The following is a 14,044-nucleotide window of genomic DNA, read 5'->3' on the forward strand; positions in this document are numbered from 1 at the left end:
TGCGGTAGCACAGTGGATAAAGAGTTGACCTGAAATGCTGACGTTGCCAGTTTGAAACCCTGGGCTTGTCTGGTCAAGGCACAGACAAGAAATTAGTTGATGCTCCCCCTACCACCACCACCTTCTCTCTATCTCTATCCTCTCTCTAAAATAATAAAATAATAAAATAATAATAATAATGCAGAGAACTAGACCACTTTTTACCTATGGGGAGATTGAGGGTATCCCAAGGGTTAATATTCACCCAATTTACTGGTTTTTGAAGACTAACTTGGGGAAATCAATGCACCCAAGAGATGAACCCAGAAATGAAACTTTGTTCTTTTATGATAAAAAGATCTGCCCAGAATGCTCACCACCATGCTTTCTACCTCCCCCCTTCACTGCCCTAAATATACAATGGGTGGTTGAGTCACACAGTCAAGGATGTGCCTGATCAAACAGATCATAGATCAATACCATTTACAGAGAATGTATTTGGGGCTACTCCAGACACTAAGTAATTTGTCTGCTTAACTCATGTAATACCCCACACTCTCTAAGGCAAATACTGTTAGTCTCATTTTACCAAAAAGAAAACTAAGGCAGGTAAAGCAATTTGCCCAAGGTCACACAGTGGCACAGTAGGCCTTCTTTCTGCCTTCCAGACCCACTGTGCTATTCACCTTCAAAGGTGACCCTGAGCTTGGCAAGGATCCTGTTTGCTGCTCTCCCAGGCCGAGTTTCAGGAATGTGACCCTGTGCTACAGCAACCTCTGGGGGTCAGGGCATTGGGGACTGGGCAGGAGGTTGAACAAACAAAGCAGAAAAAAGGCTGCTCCTCTTCTTTAGTTCCCTCCCTCTCTGTCCTGCCTCTCCCTCACTCTCTCAAGCTACAGAGCAGAAAGCACAGAACCCTGAATGCCAGGCTGATGGCTAGAGGCCCTGCCATGGCACTCCCAAGGCCCCTTCTGATGCTGGCCCTGCTGGCATGGGTCGTTCAGGCTGACCAAGGTGCAGGAGGATGTTGGTAGCCAGTTGGGCCAATGTAAGGCGGGTAAGGGTGGCCTGGACTTGGCTGTGCCAACTGACATCCCCTCCCCACAGAATCATGCAAGGATCGCTGCACTGAGGGCTTCAACATCAACAGGAAGTGTCAGTGTGACGAGCTCTGCTCTTACTACCAGAGCTGCTGCGCCGACTACATGGCTGAATGCAAGCCCCAAGGTGCGTTCAGAATGGCTGGGTGGGCCTGGGGACCCCTCTGCAGCCGGAGACTCACCACCACCCATCCTGCCTGCAGTGACTCGTGGGGACGTATTCACTCTGCCAGAAGATGAATATGGGGCCTATGAATACCCCGAGGTGCCCCCAAACAACACCAGAGACCATGCACAAACAGAGAGCCCCGACCCCAACTCTGACCTGCAGGCCCAGACTGAAAAGACTCCTGAGCAGGCACCTGTTCTGAACCCTGAGGAAGAGGCCCCAGGACGAGAACAGGAGACTGTACAGTCTGAGGTGGAGATCCTAAGTCCTGAGAGCACTGATCAAGGGATCGAGTCCTCAGCGGAGGAACTGTGCAGTGGGAAGCCCTTTGATGCTTTCACTGACCTTAAGAATGGTTCCCTCTTTGCCTTCCGAGGTGACTCCAGGGGCAGGTCTTGGGGGTGGGGGTCTGCCCCAGGAACATCCCCTCCTTCACACAGCCCTCTCCACTCTAGGACAGTACTGCTATGAGCTGGATGAAAAGGCAGTGAGGCCTGGGTACCCCAAGCTCATCCGAGATGTCTGGGGTATCGAGGGCCCCATTGATGCCGCCTTCACCCGCATCAACTGTCAGGGGAAGACCTACCTCTTCAAGGTGCCAGACCCAGGGGCTGTGGGTCACAGATGAGGGTACCCAGGCAGGAGGTGAGGGATATTGTGCCCAGAACCAGGGTCAGCAAGAAGGTTGAATACCAACCTGCGGTTCCTGGCTGGAACTCTGTGAGGATAGGGAAGCCCAACATTCCAGGCCCTGGAATGACAAGCTTAAAATTGAGACTGCTGCTTTGAATGGGGGACTCTGTCTCTGTGTCCAGCCTGCCACCCTTCAGCCCCGCCTCCTTCCTTACCCTTTAGGGTAGTCAGTACTGGCGCTTTGAGGACGGTGTCCTGGATCCTGAGTTCCCTCGCAACATCTCTGATGGCTTCAAGGGCATTCCGGACAATGTGGATGCAGCCTTGGCCCTCCCTGCTCACAGCTACAGTGGACGGGAGCGGGTCTACTTCTTCAAGGGTACTCAGGGAGTGGAGGGGAGAATGAGCAAGCAGAGAACAGTATCAGTTTTCTTTCCTCACACTCCACTGGCCTAGATGATGACCCCCTACTCCAACCCCACCTCCCACACCCAGTCCCTACTAGGAGCTCCTAACTCCAACAGCCTCTGGGCTTTCCAGCTTTGCTCACGCCCACCCCTCCGCAGGGAAACAGTACTGGGAGTACGAGTTCCAGCACCAGCCCAGTCAGGAGGAGTGTGAAAGCAGCTCCCTGTCCACTGTGTTTGAACACTTTGCACTGCTGCAGCGGGACAGCTGGGAGGACATCTTTGAATTTCTTTTCTGGGGCAGATCATCTGGTATGGAGGGAGGGCAGGTCTTGTTTCCCCTTCAAGAGGGCTGGGATCCCCGGGGTAGGGGGAGGACTGGGCTGGCCAAGGGGGGCTGTGATTGTAGAGCTAATGATCAAAAGCGGTTTGCTCAGGCCAGAGTTTGCATCTGTTTTTGACCTTCTGAGGGGAGGCTTGCTTCCACCTGGACCCCACACTGGACTTTGACTAGCACAGCCACAGGCACAGCCAGCAGAAGTTGGGGCTGTAGGTGAGGCAAGTGGGGAGGGATGTGGTGGAGGGAATCCAGGGTAAAGGGCATTCAATAGGGAGTCAGAAGGCCAGGGTGCTGGGCTCTGCCATTAGCTTGCTGCGTGTCCTTGGGCAACTGATGCATTAATTCTAACGACCTTGCTGGGGGCAAGGTTCAGGCTCTCAAGTTTCCTCATTAAAACCCTTTCGCTTTCACAGGTGGTGCCAAAGAGCCCCAGTTGATCAGTGAGGGCTGGCCTGGTGTACCGGAGCAAGTAGACGCGGCCATGGCTGGCCGGATCTACATCTCAGGCCCAGCTCTCCGCCCCTTGCGGTTCAAGAATGTTAAGCCTAAGCGTCGCAGCCGTAAACGCTACCGATCACGCCGTGGCCGTGGTCGCGGCCAGAACACCCGCCGGAAATCCCGTTCATTATTGCTGTCCTTGTTCTCCAGTGAGGAGAGTGGCCTGGGAATCTACTCTAACTACGATACAGACAACTATTACTATGGGATGGACTGGCTTGTACCTTCCAAATGCGAGCCCATCCAGAGTGTCTACTTCTTCTCAGGAGGTGGGAGCCCCTGCTACCCCTGTAGCTGGTTTAGCAATGGTCCTCTCTGCTCTCTGTGGTTCCCATGAGCTGAACACAGCCCTTGGGCAGTGACTTCAGAAAGTCAGGCCAGGAGTCCTTGATTGCATTGCGATATTCGTACCCTTCCAGGAGAGACTTCTTTCTCAGGGGAGGAGTGGGCAGGGCTAGGCTGGGTCTCACACACTCTCCCAATCTCTCTTCCAGATGAGTACTACCGAGTCAATCTTCGCACAAGGCAAGTGGACACAGTGAGCCCTCCCTACCCACGTAACATTGCCCAGTACTGGTTGGGCTGCCCAGCCGCTGATCAAAAGTAGAAATCCAAGCCCATATTGTTGGGCCCTCCACTGTTCCCTTCTCCAGCCTCCTCCTCCCAGCTCAATAAAGATCCCTTGGTCTTAAGATTAAGACTCTTGTCTTGACTGGTATAGACAGGCAGGAGGCAGGGATCTGCCTGGGTACTGAGTTGTCAGGATGGTTTGGGGGAGAGGATAGAGAAGAACCTCCCTGTGTCTAGCCCACGTTGGGCTAGAATCTCTGCGTGAACCACAAAAGCTGTGGGCTGGGGAAGGCCTTATGAGTACTAGCCTTCCTCCTGAGCTAAGCAGTCCCCAATAGCCCACCAGCGGGAGCTTGAACCCTTCTGATGACAGGAGTTGCCAAGCGCCCCCTCTCAGCCCTGGGCTTACTTTACCTCTTGGAGTTGACTTCCAGGGCCTTGGAGGAGAGAGGAGGGGTGGAGGGGATGGAGTTTCAGATCAGTTTCCTGGCCATCCTGAGCCTGATATATGGTCAGCTCAGACATCTGAATCCCTAGGGAACTGATCTCTGTGCTCCCCCAAACCAACCCCTAGGATGAGCCTTTCTCTGAGGACTGTCTTGGGTCTGGAGTGCAGGGCACTGAGATTAGGAGAGATAGGAAGGACAGGGATTCAAAGGAAATTCAGATGTACCTAATCTCTTAGAAAGTGGCCCAGGCCCTGGCCGGTTGGCTCAGCGGTAGAGCGTCGGCCTAGCGTGCGGAGGACCCGGGTTCGATTCCTGGCCAGGGCACACAGGAGAAGCGCCCATTTGCTTCTCCACCCCTCCGCCGCGCTTTCCTCTCTGTCTCTCTCTTCCCCTCCCGCAGCCAAGGCTCCATTGGAGCAAAAATGGCCCGGGTGCTGGGGATGGCTCTGTGGCCTCTGCCTCAGGCGCTAGAGTGGCTCTGGTCGCAACATGGCGACGCCCAGGATGGGCAGAGCATCGCCCCCTGGTGGGCAGAGCGTCGCCCCTGGTGGGCGTGCCGGGTGGATCCCGGTCGGGTGCATGCGGGAGTCTGTCTGTCTGTCTCTCCCTGTTTCCAGCTTCAGAAAAATGAAAAAAAAAAAAAAAAAAAAAAGAAAGTGGCCCAGAAGCCTAACCTGTGGTGGCGCAGTGGATAAAGTGTCAACCTGGAAACACTGAGGTTGCCGGTTCAAAACCCTGGCTTGCCTGGTCAAGGCACATATGGGAGTTGATGCTTCCTGCTCCTCCCCCTTCTCTTTCTCTCTCTCTCTCTCTCTCTCTCTCTCTCTCTCTCTTCCCCCTCCTCTCTAAAATAAAAAAAAAATTAAAAAAAATGTAACATAAAAATGTTTAAAAAAATAAAAAAAAAGAAAGTGGTCCAGAAGACTTCCAAGGATGAGTACATTGTAAAAACAAACATCTTTCTTAAAACGCCTCAATTGTATTTGTAGAACCTCTTCTGGTTTCAGGTTCCTGGACCCTCGGGAGCTCACCTGGGCTTTTGAAGAGCCAGGGAGAAAGAGATGTAGACAAAACTCTAAAGCAGACTGAAGAAAGATGTGGTGACAGCTGCTCCCCAGCCCTGCTGAGGTGGCTCCAGTTCATTGCTGTCCTCTGTCATCCTCCTTACTCTGTCCAGCCTCAGCAGCTCAGTCCTCAGTTGCAGTATAGGACCCCATGTCCCCTGTAGGCAGTCAGCACCAGGGCTCCGTGCTCCAGAGGGGTACCTGAAGCACTGGGAGCCTTGGAGAGAGGGATCTCTTTGGCCTCCTGGAAGGAGTCCTGGGAGAATTTTCACAAGTACCAGGATTTCAGACACAGAACTGCCAGAATTTACAGTTCAATAAGGGGAATGCTGAGACCAGCTTCCTTTGTGAAGACCTGGAGAAGCAGGCACCCCAAAACTTTTGCCCCACCCATACACTGGTAAGCCCCAACACTGGCCACCTGTCTTTCCTCCTGAACGTTTCTGCTTCCCTCAATCTGGACGATAAACCTCTCCCCTCCTGGAGGCGGGGCCAGCCCTCTGACAGTATAAAACCCCAAGTGGAGGAGTCTGGTGTGGGCACAGCCTTGGTATGGCTCTCCGGCTCCTCGCTGTCTGTCAGCTCCATGGCCAGCCCTGTGGATGCATCTCCAACAGGTGATCTGGGGGGAGTAGGATGGGCAGGGGAAGGATGTGAGGAGGGTGTGATAGGGGAAATTTGGGTGGAGAGTAGATGCTTCAGGGTCTGTTGGGGGTTTTGACGTTGGGGAGTCCTGGCTTGACCCCCTACCCTGGCCCACAGGCCATGCCAGTGGGTTGGGTCTGCACCGGAGAAAACGGACAACCTTCACAAGAGGGCAGCTGCTGGAGTTGGAGCGGGTGTTTGCAGCACGGCCCTACCCTGACATTGGCACTCGTGAGCATCTGGCCTGGGTCACCTGCCTTCCTGAGGCCAAGATACAGGTGAGCTGGGACCTCCTCTCAGCTGGCTCTCTTCGCACAGCCAGCTCTAGGCTTGACCTACATTCTCTCTGGGTTTCCTACCTCCAGGTTCTGCTCTCCCTGTACCTGGGGGGAGGGGTTACTGGAGCCAGAAGAGACCCCTTCTTCTTCCCTTACCAGGTATGGTTCCAGAACCGGCGGGCCAAGAGAATCAAGAATAGGAAGCCAGGAGGCCTAAGCCCCGGGACGGATCCCCCCCAGAGACCCTGTTTCCTTCCAGATACACTTCAGCAGTCCCGGGAGCTGCAAACACTAGGCCAGCTTCCACTCCCCAACAGCGTACCTCAGTGCACTTCAGGGTGTCGACATGGCTCCTGTCCAGCTCCTGGCTTGGGCCCAGGGCAGGGCTGGGTTGGGGCTAAAGCTGCAGCTCTATGGGGGTCAGCTGGGGCTTCAGGGATTCACCTTTCTTCAGAGCGAGCTACTCCCCAGACCTCACTGGGAAGCCTGTCTGACCTCATCCATACCTCAGCCATAGTCACCAACCTGGACCACTCCTAATCTAGGTCTAGAACTTGCACACCCCCACCTCTAGCTCTTGTAGCCCACCTGCCCCTTAGAACTGAACACATTAGAAGTGGATCCAATGCCCCCTTCTTTTACACAAGGGCATTCTCATATGGGAAGTTTAGCTCAGGGGTCCCTCCCTTCCACTGTTCTCCAGGCCAGCCTAGATGCAGATCGTATGGAGTGACTGAGGGCAGGCTCCTGCTACCCAGCACCCTGCACCTCCTGGGGCATATGCCCATTGTCTTGGCAGGAGGAACTTTCAGAGGGATAAGTTATGGGGCCATATCTTCCACCTCTCCTGCCAGGCCTGGTCCCCAATTCTTCTCACCTGAGCTGGACACTGCCTCCCTCTAGAAAAGAATGGGCAGTCACCCTTCACCTTTAGGCCAGCACCTAACTGCTAAGTGAGCTAGGAGATGAGTGTGCTGATCCTAATTCTAGACTGCAAGGGACCAACCCTTTCATAGTTGAGGGTCTCTCCTGACCTCCTACCATCTGAAATTAATCAGAACCATGGATCTGAAGATGGAGTGATATCAAAGTAGGAGGTTGGAGCTTACACTGATTTAATGTTTATAAAGATCAGATTGGCTGCCCTCTGATCTGGGGCATGGAAAGACCCGGGCAGATTTAGGATGGGGTAGGGTGGTGTGTGCACAGCAGCACTGGGTTTTGGTATCACTGTCATCTGTAATACCAACTAATCTCCAAATAAAACCCAAACTCTGTACCTTAATCTGGATTGTTGTGTGATGCAAATGAATGGGAACAAGAGGGCCATTGGCTTTTGAAATTTCTCTCTTACCACCTAATCCCTAAATGGGCCAAGTTCCACACAGATTCTGGGTGGGAGGTATTACCCAGGTTTCTGCTGAGATTAGTTGAAGGACAGTTAATTGAAGGGTAGGGAAATGGGAACCTCTGTTTGCAACCTCTACTCCTGATCCCACTGGTTCCAGGACAGCCCAGCCGCCTCATTTCTGTAGCTCCTCTGCTTCAGAGAGCGGTCTGCAATTGGATTCAAATCCTGGCTTTGCTATGTAACATTACAACTCTCTCAGTCTATGAGCCTGAAAATGGGGATGACACTTGTCTCCTCTCCATTTTGGAAATGAGAGCAATTATGTAGGTGAACAGCTTCACATACGTGACAGATTGTAAAAGCTCTCAATATTAGTTCCCTTTCCGTCTCCACGCTGCAGGCCAGGAAAAACTGGGAAGGCCCCACACTTGTCCTCTGGCCTCCTAGGAAGGCCTGGACCCAGACTGCACCACAGAAAGCATGGTAGAGAGACAGAGGAAGTGACTGACTGAGAGCAGTTCCCTCTTCTGTGATGAGAACTAGAGGACAGGCCACCTGATTCCTTTTTTTTTTTTTTTTTTTTTGACATAGAAAGAGGGACAGATATACAGGAAGGGAGAGATGAGAAGCATCAATTCTTTGTTGCATTAGTTGTTCGTTGATTGCTTTCTCATGTGCCTTGACTGGGGAGGCTACAGCAGAGCAAGTGACCCCTTGCTCAAGCCAGCGACCTCGGGCTTCAAGCCAGCAACCATGGGGTCACGACTACGATCCCACACTCAAGCCAGTGACTCTGAGCTCAAGTCGGCGACCCAGCACTCAAGCTAGTGAGCCTGCGCTCAAGCTGGCAACCTCAGCGTTTCAAACCTGGGCCCCCTGAGTCTCAGTCTGATGCTCTGTTGTGCCACCACCTGGTCAGGCCACCTGATTTGTATTTTAACTGTGCCCTTGCAGATAGAAACTACCTTGCATAGTGGCCACTTGCTTGGCAGGAACGAGGCAATTTACCTATCCCTAAAAGCTAGCACAGTACTCAGCCCATAGTTTCAATAAGTGCTCAATGCCACAGAAGCCTTTTGGCTTGTGAGTAGGGGATTGGAATCAGGTAAAGACCACATTCTAATCAAAGAGGTGTGTGTGGAATGACCCCAATCTCATCATGAGAAGACAGCCTGAGTCAGAAGCTACAGTATTTGAGGAGGCCTGCTCTACCTAAAATTTAGACGTCTTCCAACCCAAACCCAGGTAGGTACCTGGGGATGTGAAAGCTTGAGGATATGTGAGTACCCTGGCCTACAGAGTTCAGTACAGGTAAGTCGAGTCAGGAATCGCCACAAAGCTTTTTTTTTTTTGAGAAAGAAGCATTAACTTGTTACTCCACTTACCTGTGCAATGATTGCTTCTCATACTTGCTTTGATTAGGGACCAGACCCATGACCTTGGGCTCAAGCTGGCAACCTCATGGTTGAGCCGGTGACCTTGGGTTTTGAAGTGGCAACCTTGGGTTTTAAACTGGTGATCAGCATTCTGGGTCGGTGCTCTATATACTGTGCCACCACTGGTCAGGACACAAAACTTTTTAAATTTAATTTTAAAATAATTTGGGTTGCTAGAAATACTGTAAAATGCCACCTGCATTTTTTCTTAGTTTTCATTTCTGCCAACCAAAAATAGAAATCCTAAGATTTCTCAACAAAGTGATAGATGGTGAACAGAAGGGCCTAAAATCTCCCCCTCTCTCATGTGGAATACTGCCCTGACAGGCTCAAACTTGCTATATATCAAGAAACTGGAAAACATTGTAGAGGAAAAGTCTACTGAGCCAATGGATGTATAACTTCTAAGAACAGAAGAGTATAAAGGGCCAGGGGAAGACCACAGGAGCTCATGCAGCAAACAAGTAGAAAGATGGGAGTCTACCATGAGAAGCAGATCCTGTACAATTTTCAGAACCATTAAAATGTTTGGGCTTTTGTGCAGTCACAGATTTGAAATAAAGGTACACTGAATACAATAAATATTTATTGAATAAATAACTAATGCTGATGTCATTTTTAAGTGTCTTACACAGATTCCATCATCACACCACTAATCTAAGTTCTATAAGTTTAACGTTACACAGAGACTTCAGGACCATGTAGGAGTCTTTGGCTTGACTTAACAAAGGAAGGACCATAGTAGGTCATTTTATCTGTCTTGGACTCAGTTTTGTCTTCTGAAAAAGGGGCCTAAGACTATTTCCTTTTCCAACCTGTAGGATTGTTATATAGATCAAAAGCAAATATATAAAACAATTGGTCAACTGTGAACATTTACATACTATTTTTCACACTCACCCAAACACGTTTAAGAACCCACATTAAACATCCTGTATCAGACTTATGTATACATATTCATGTATCTGTTTATTCATATTCACATACGTAGTTAAATCTGAAAATCACCCGTCCCTCCCTTTACTAGATGAGACAATCCACAGTATGCATACTCTCCACACAAACAAGGACAAGGGATTTTGCAATTAAAAGCAGATACACTGTTCTGCCACCTGAATTATTTTCATTTTTGGAGCAAAGGGCGACAAGATGGTGAGAAATTTAAGGGCTTGTAGGCGGAAGCATATAGAAAACCTGAAAAAGGCAAGCAGCTGGAAGAGGGTGAAGAAACTAAGATTTCAAAAATGGAGCTGCCTTACTTCCAATTCCGCCATCCTATACCAACCATCTTTCTCTTATTTGATGTCCTCCGATCAATTCCTCTTTCAGCATAACCTGGAAAAAGGGAATCCTTTCTGCTTTCTTGGAGGCTTCAGAACTAAGTTACAGGTCAGCACCAAGGATGTGTGGAGCACGGATGACGACTGATTTGTGTACTTGGGCAAGTTCAGGCAGCGTGGTCCCCTTCTGAAAGGCCTGGATTCTATTTACTCCCAGTGGAAAACCCCAGCCGCAGCAACACCCAGAATGGACTGGAGAAGGCAGACAGGGATCAGGGTCAGGAGAAGATATTGACAGACCAGTTCTTTTCAGCTGTTGTTTGAATCTTCTCTAGTGCCCCTGCTGGTTATTGACAGATGGGGCTCCCCACAGAGACAGCAGGTAGCCTTGGCTTGGCCCTGACTAACCAGGGCTAAGTATAAAGAACCTAATGGGTTAACTGAGAGTCAGTGATTGGCAGCTGGGAGTCTGGAGCCCCTTCAAACCATTTCCAGAATTTGATGATGAAGTACCAGTTACATCTCTCCGAACTCGCCTTCCACCGCTCGCACCATGACATAGAGCTCGGCCAGACCCACCACAGAGGCGACAATCAGTGCAGCCAATATCCGCTGAGGAGGAAGAGAACCAGGCTCAGGGGATGAAGACCAGCCAACAGCTCTGTAGCCTCCAACACTTCTAGAACTCCAACCCAGCCCATGAGTTGGGGGAAGGGAAAAAAGAGTCTGGATTCTCTTGTTATTACCTACCCCCAAGACTATCGAAAAGCTCAAATGCTCCTCTTGTTTACTGCGTAAATATTTGTTCAGCATCTAACTTATGTAAGGAATTTTCACATACATCCTCCTTTTCCCACTAACACTCCCACCTGAAGTACCCCACCCTGCTCAGTGCCTACTCACCGAGGCCATTTCTGTGAAGACATACTGGCTTCCCAGGTAAGTGCAGATGAAGGCAGCTACCACCGTGACAATGAAGTTGAAGATGGTGATGACCAAAGCCTTAATTGACCTCACTTTGGGGAGGAACCCGGGGAAGAAACCTTTAGGTCAGCATCCTCCAGGAGGCCCTTTTATTTCATGGTTGCCCCACTTCCCCATCAATTGGGTTTCCCTCAAACAGAAAACCTGACTAGCTCAGGCTTAACCCCAGTGCACTGAGGTGGGAAGGAGTGCCATGACCGACCCCTCCCAGGGAGAGACTTTAGCACCTGACATCCTAGTATCTTACCTTCCTTGCCCAGGTCATTTAGAATCCCACGATGCCTTGAATCCTAGGAAAAAGCAAAAGCATAATGATTTCAGAATGAAAGCAGCTCAGACAGTCAGAGTATCCATTTGTTAGTTTGGACTTGGGCCTTTTTACTCCCCAACACATTAACTCTTTCTTTTCCATGCATTCTTTTGTCTGGGACCAGCTGGATTCTTTTCTGGACCACAGACCAAGCATTTCAAAGAAAGGACATAGACTCCCAGTACTCATCTACCCCTCTACTGCTTCAGGGCAGGAGCACACCAGAGAATAGTAGGGAGCCCTGTCAGAATAAAGGTTCCAATCTCAGTCCCACCTATACAACTTTTAAGAATCAGTCAAGTCACCATCTAAGCCCAGAGTCTTAGAAAATGAGTTGAGAATATTTGGTTTGTATGTAGCACAGAGCTTCTTTGGTCCCTGAATAGTACACAAACCACTCTGTGTTGCTTCTCTCCTCTGTACCTCTTCCCAGTGCAGGGCCCTGCTTTCCAGGGCTACTAAGTCCATGTATTGAAGAGCAGGCCCTTACCTGACAGGTGACATTACGGGTGATCCGCTTATATTCTTCATTGGCCAACTGTATCTTAATTTTCTCCAGACGGGCAACTAACTCTGGGTTCTAAGGCAGAAAGTCAAATAAGAATGATATTCCCAGCTTGCTAGAAAGCATGTCACAATTATTGGTTTCAGGAGGCAAAGCACAGACAAGAGTACTAGGAGAGCCATGTATCAGTTCTGCCTCCACTGATTTGGAAACGTTTATTAAAGATTTGTTTTTCAAGCTGTCAAAAACAGAAAACGTTTTGCCCACCCCCAGCTCCCAAGGATTTAAAAGACAAATTTTTGAACCTAAAGGTTGACCCATAAATCTGGATGTATCATAAATAAACTCAACTCAGCCAATACCACTTTCACAAATATAACCCTTACATACCCTAGGAGGCTTCTCCACCTCTGGGAGATAGATTTCACTGCCTTCTAGGAGCTCATGAAGGTATAGTGCAGAATCTGGAAATAAAAGATTTCCACAAACATAATGATTCATAGAGCTGAGGCTGAACGACAAAGATCAGAGAAGGATCTAGTTTTTCTATTCTTTCTACTAAAATAAATCATGGTTGCCTGACCTGTGGTGGCGCAGTGGATAAAACGTCGACCTAGAACTCTGAGGCTGTTGGTTCAAAACCCTGGGCTTGCCTGGTCAAAGCACATACAGGAAGCAACTATACTGCTCACAAAAATTAGGGGATATTTCAAAATGAATATGAAGTGATAAAATACCGTATACTATGTGTTGATGCTTCCCGCTCCTCCCCCATCTTTCTCTCCTCTCTCTAAAAATCAATAAATTTAAAAAGCAATCATGAATAAAATAAATTATACATTAAAAAAATAAATAAATCATGGCCATTCCTATACCAATTCATCTCCAGAATAATTTTCAATTGGGAATAACGTAAGATAACCCCACATTAATCATCTCCTAGTGCCGCACAGCTGAGTTTAACTATCAGCTCGTATTTATCCTGGCAATGTCACAGCTAACATGTAAGCCATTTATACACGCCTTCAGGTTGTCATTTCTGTGGCCACACCAGAACTGCCCTAAATAGTGGTGCTGAATACTCAGAGGACACTGTACTGGAGGAGCTCTACAATATTTTCAGTTGCAATTGTTAAGCAGTCTACCCACTGCCTTTCTGCCTAGGCTTTGTTAACTCTGGTAGAGAACCTTACATACCAGTTTGTCCTATTTCCTCCCTTTACAGTTAAAGGAACGGAGGCCTAAGGAAGAGAAATGACTCCTCCTATGGGTGTCAGTGACAGAGCTAGGACTAGAACTCAGATGCTACACCCAGTTCAGACCTTTCAACACAGCTATCATTCTATCTAAAAAAAAAAAAAAAAAGTCAGATTTGACCACTTTTCCTTTTAAGATGTTAAGAAATCCAGATTCCCAAACAGGACAAGCTCATTATGCTTAGTGGGTTTCTAATGTGGTTTAAAAGGAAGAAACTGAACCTTTTAAGTGGTACTGGATTAGAACCTGAAGCTCCTCAAGGGTCAGGTGGGCCTGCTTGGGCTTAGGTTGAAGGACAAAAACCAGAGCCTCTCAAGAAAGCAGAAACTACACAATTTTGCAACCCACGAGGAACTCCCGTAGAAATTGTGAAGGGAATGGGTTGCCCTAGGATTTATGAGGTAACTCTTGGGTTGATTCGACGACCGTTCTGCGGACGGACAGTGATGATTTTTCCCTCGGAAAGATGATTAGACGTGGGACAAACACCTCAAGAGAGAAAAGACTGGAAAAAAGGAGGCGACTCCGGACTGGAGAACGGGCCTCACCCCTTTCTCTCAGATACTGGTGCAGATCCCGGATCAGGCGGAAGGAAACCAGGCGTGCGGGACCACTGGGGCGATCACCGCCCTTTTGCTTCTTCTCCAACGCGGCCTCAAGCTCTGCCCGCAGCTTCCGGGGCAGCCGCTCTCGCTCCAGCTCCCCACCAGGGGCCAAAGAGCGCACCAGCCGTTCGCCAGCGATCAGGTAAGACGCCATTTCTTGCCCATTCTACGGTCACGTGACCCG

At 49.5% G+C, this 14,044-nt stretch overlaps 3 protein-coding genes across 4 annotated transcripts; 2 read left to right on the forward strand and 1 right to left on the reverse strand.

The window, feature by feature from the left end:
* Positions 1–835: 835 nt before the first annotated feature.
* VTN (vitronectin) lies at positions 836–3,818 on the forward strand. The gene is made up of 8 exons (XM_066263254.1): positions 836–993; positions 1,087–1,206; positions 1,283–1,624; positions 1,704–1,843; positions 2,104–2,260; positions 2,448–2,600; positions 3,042–3,395; positions 3,621–3,818. Exons 1-8 carry the CDS (start codon positions 912–914, stop codon positions 3,731–3,733), a joined length of 1,461 nt encoding a protein of 486 aa, XP_066119351.1. The 5' UTR covers positions 836–911; the 3' UTR covers positions 3,734–3,818.
* A 1,942-nt stretch (positions 3,819–5,760) lies between these two features.
* On the forward strand, positions 5,761–7,402 carry SEBOX (SEBOX homeobox). Its single transcript, XM_066255365.1, has 3 exons — positions 5,761–5,826; positions 5,972–6,132; positions 6,292–7,402. The coding sequence occupies exons 1-3, from the start codon at positions 5,796–5,798 to the stop codon at positions 6,670–6,672; spliced, it is 573 nt and encodes a 190-aa protein (XP_066111462.1). The 5' UTR covers positions 5,761–5,795; the 3' UTR covers positions 6,673–7,402.
* Positions 7,403–9,483: 2,081 nt separating this feature from the next.
* Positions 9,484–14,031, reverse strand: TMEM199 (transmembrane protein 199). Of its 2 annotated transcripts, XM_066263260.1 has the most exons (7): positions 13,804–14,031; positions 12,389–12,462; positions 11,984–12,073; positions 11,431–11,473; positions 11,103–11,215; positions 10,713–10,811; positions 9,484–10,451 (listed from the first exon to the last, which is right to left on the reverse strand). In XM_066263260.1, exons 1-6 carry the CDS (start codon positions 14,012–14,014, stop codon positions 10,716–10,718), a joined length of 627 nt encoding a protein of 208 aa, XP_066119357.1. In that variant the 5' UTR covers positions 14,015–14,031; the 3' UTR covers positions 9,484–10,451; positions 10,713–10,715. The 2 variants fall into 2 exon arrangements, with proteins under 2 accessions (XP_066119357.1, XP_066119356.1); XM_066263259.1 differs by having other exon boundaries at positions 9,484–10,811.
* Between the last annotated feature and the right edge of the window lie 13 nt (positions 14,032–14,044).

This window comes from Saccopteryx bilineata, chromosome 2 (genome assembly GCF_036850765.1).
Source record: "Saccopteryx bilineata isolate mSacBil1 chromosome 2, mSacBil1_pri_phased_curated, whole genome shotgun sequence".
Lineage (NCBI taxonomy): Eukaryota > Metazoa > Chordata > Mammalia > Chiroptera > Emballonuridae > Saccopteryx > Saccopteryx bilineata.

What these genes read in the sequence shown, in the direction of transcription:
- VTN (XM_066263254.1), top strand. Translation starts at nt 912, where the DNA reads ATGGCTAGAGGCCCTGCCATGGCACTCCCAAGGCCCCTTCTGATGCTG. An exon ending in GGCTGAATGCAAGCCCCAAG is followed by an intron (nt 1,207 to 1,282) that starts GTGCGTTCAGAA and finishes TCCTGCCTGCAG; the next exon opens with TGACTCGTGGGGACGTATTC. An exon ending in GCGGGTCTACTTCTTCAAGG is followed by an intron (nt 2,261 to 2,447) that starts GTACTCAGGGAG and finishes ACCCCTCCGCAG; the next exon opens with GGAAACAGTACTGGGAGTAC.
- SEBOX (XM_066255365.1), top strand. Translation starts at nt 5,796, where the DNA reads ATGGCCAGCCCTGTGGATGCATCTCCAACAG. An exon ending in TGTGGATGCATCTCCAACAG is followed by an intron (nt 5,827 to 5,971) that starts GTGATCTGGGGG and finishes CCTGGCCCACAG; the next exon opens with GCCATGCCAGTGGGTTGGGT. An exon ending in TTCCTGAGGCCAAGATACAG is followed by an intron (nt 6,133 to 6,291) that starts GTGAGCTGGGAC and finishes TTCCCTTACCAG; the next exon opens with GTATGGTTCCAGAACCGGCG.
- TMEM199 (XM_066263260.1), bottom strand. Translation starts at nt 14,014, where the DNA reads ATGGCGTCTTACCTGATCGCTGGCGAACGGCTGGTGCGCTCTTTGGCC. An exon ending in CCAGTATCTGAGAGAAAGGG is followed by an intron (nt 12,463 to 13,803) that starts GTGAGGCCCGTT and finishes TTTTATTTCCAG; the next exon opens with ATTCTGCACTATACCTTCAT. An exon ending in AGGTGGAGAAGCCTCCTAGG is followed by an intron (nt 12,074 to 12,388) that starts GTATGTAAGGGT and finishes TTTCTGCCTTAG; the next exon opens with AACCCAGAGTTAGTTGCCCG.